The sequence below is a fragment of the Condylura cristata genome, unplaced genomic scaffold, assembly GCF_000260355.1.
Source record: "Condylura cristata isolate star-nosed mole 26May11 unplaced genomic scaffold, ConCri1.0 scaffold00020, whole genome shotgun sequence".
Lineage (NCBI taxonomy): Eukaryota > Metazoa > Chordata > Mammalia > Eulipotyphla > Talpidae > Condylura > Condylura cristata.
Window position 1 is genome coordinate 225,127 of NW_004567121.1, and position 2,402 is coordinate 227,528.

At 50.0% G+C, this 2,402-nt stretch overlaps 1 gene segment (V, D, J or C); it reads right to left on the bottom strand.

Annotated features, from left to right (window-relative positions):
- Positions 1-641: 641 nt before the first annotated feature.
- On the bottom strand, positions 642-1,423 carry LOC101619933. The segment is given in 2 exon segments: positions 642-991; positions 1,361-1,423. Coding segments are annotated over 2 exon segments (399 nt in total).
- Between the last annotated feature and the right edge of the window lie 979 nt (positions 1,424-2,402).

Sequence of the window (2,402 nt, forward strand, 5' to 3'; positions counted from 1 at the left end):
TGGAATGATAGAGGTGATATTTACTCCCAAAGCTATGAGCCTACCGATGCCATCTCCATCATGTAGGTGAGTCACCATGAACTCCACGGTGCCCCATGTACTGTTTCACCTCCTTCTGCCTTTACCTGGGATCCAGAGGACCCTTAGCCCCAGGAGCAGAGTAGGGAATCTCGTTTTGTGTACAGTGTGATCTCAGGGCGTTTTCATTGCGTGAAGAGATAAATGATAAAATAAATCAGGAAGCTGGAAAAAGTAGGAAATAGGGATTTCTGAATAATATCAAATATCATCCAAAGTATATACGAAAACCAGAAATAACTCAACAAGAATTCCACCTGTGTTACCCCTGCCACTCCCCCTGCTGCCCCCTCTGGGGTGACCCCACTGCATGCAGGCAGGGAGCACAGGGTGCCTTACTCACCCACTCTGTCATGACTGATGCTCAGGGTCCCTGCATCTCCCTGCTGCTGTGCAGGCCCAGCTGGGTGCCCACGGGCCTGGAGAGGGGCTGCCTGTGAGGTACCAGGGTGTGGAGCCCTGAGCTTCACTCAGTAGTCTGCCTGGGCCCCATCATCTCCCTCTCACACCCAGGCCTCTGAGCCTGCGCCCCAGAGAGGCAGCACCTGCAGGCTGTGGGAGGCTCAGACGGAGGTTTTTGTTCGGGGCTCAACCACCGTGGGAGGAACATGTGTACCCTGCGCGCAGTAATAGACTCCAGCATCCTCAGCCTCCAGCCTGCTGATCTTCAGGGAGAAATCTGTCCCCGCCCCGCTGCCACTGAACCTGTCGGGGACCCCACTGTATCTTTTGGAAACCAAATAGATGAGGAGCCTTGGAGACTGGCCCGGCTTCTGCTGGAACCACCTCAAGTAGGTGTTTCCGTTACTATGGACGAGGCTCTGACTGGCCCTGCAGGAGAGGGAGACCTGCTCCCCAGGGGCGACGGCCAGGGAGAGGGGGGTCTGGGTCAGCACGACCTCCCCACTGGAGCCTGAAATAGAAGAAAGAAATATAAGTTTAAGGACAAATGCTATGAACCATTTCCATTGTTTTCCTTTACGAATTATTTCAGGCTACATCATGTTATACGTGATACTGATTGTCACAAAACATATCCAATTGCAAACCAGATTTGTAGGCACACAGGGGTCTCTAGCCTCTCCCACCACCTTCCCCTCTTTCTCTGTCAGAACTCACTGGAGCACAAACCCTTACTATTAGGCTGTTCTACATCTCACAGCTTGAAATATTCCCTGCAGCTCCCCAGACACTGAGACCTGTGTCTAGTGCGCCCAGAACACACAGGAGCGGCCCCTGTGCTCCCCTCACACCCAGGGGCCACCCCTGCCCTGGGCCTCACCTGGGCTCCAGAGCAGCAGCAGCCCCAGCAGCTCTGCAGGGAACCTCATGCTGACAAGCTGACCTGAGGGGCCCCTGAGGGAGCAGGGCCCAGCTGGCCTTTTAGCTCAGACCACAGGGGGCAGCTCCTCCCTGGGGGCCTCATGCAAATGCCCTGGGGGAGGCTGGGCTGAGAGAGCCCAAAAGGGGGTGCAGGAACCCCTGTGACGGCCTGAGCACAGTGGATTCCCTGCTGGGGAGACTAAATGAGTAGGCCCCTGCTCACCCAGTAGTGCTGGAAGGGTCCCGCTGTGAGAGGCGGCACAGGTGCGGGACAGGGCAGGACAGATAGCCCGCCCTGCCAGCCTGGGCATCCTTTATGATTTTCATAGAAACAGACACTACTTAAACTAGTGCAGCTGAATCAAAGGCTTAAAAAAAAATCCAAAAATAGAGTTACTTAGCTCTTATCAAGGGAACAAAGTACAATCACTGGGGAAGGAGAGTCTAAAACATGATATGGGGAAGCCTGGGTGGTCACGTGCTGAAAATAAAATTATTTTTTATTTTGATGATCTCCCAACAGGGGTGAGGTGGTAACTCACTGGGTGTTTCTTTCCATTTCCTGGTTATGCTATTCACAAAATTAACTTGAAATGAATTAAAGAATTAATTTAAAACTAACTTACATAAGAAAGTAAAACTCCTAAAAGAACATGAAGCACATGAACTCCTTGACCTTGATCTAAGCTATGATCTTTTTGTTGTTGTTTTTGTTAAGACACCAAAGTGTAAGCAACAAAAGCAAAAATCAGTAAGTGAGGCCACATCAATCTAAAAACCATGACAGAAAAGAAGTTATCAACTATAGGAAAGGGTAGCCTATGGACTAGGAAAAAATATTTACAAGATACGTACTGGATAAGCGATAAATATACAAAATATAGTAAGAATCCATACAACCACATAACAGCACAAAAGCAGTCAGATCAAAAAAGTGGGCAGTGGAACTAAACAGGCATGTGTTCAAGAGTCACTGCTGTTTACATGATACCATGTTCAAC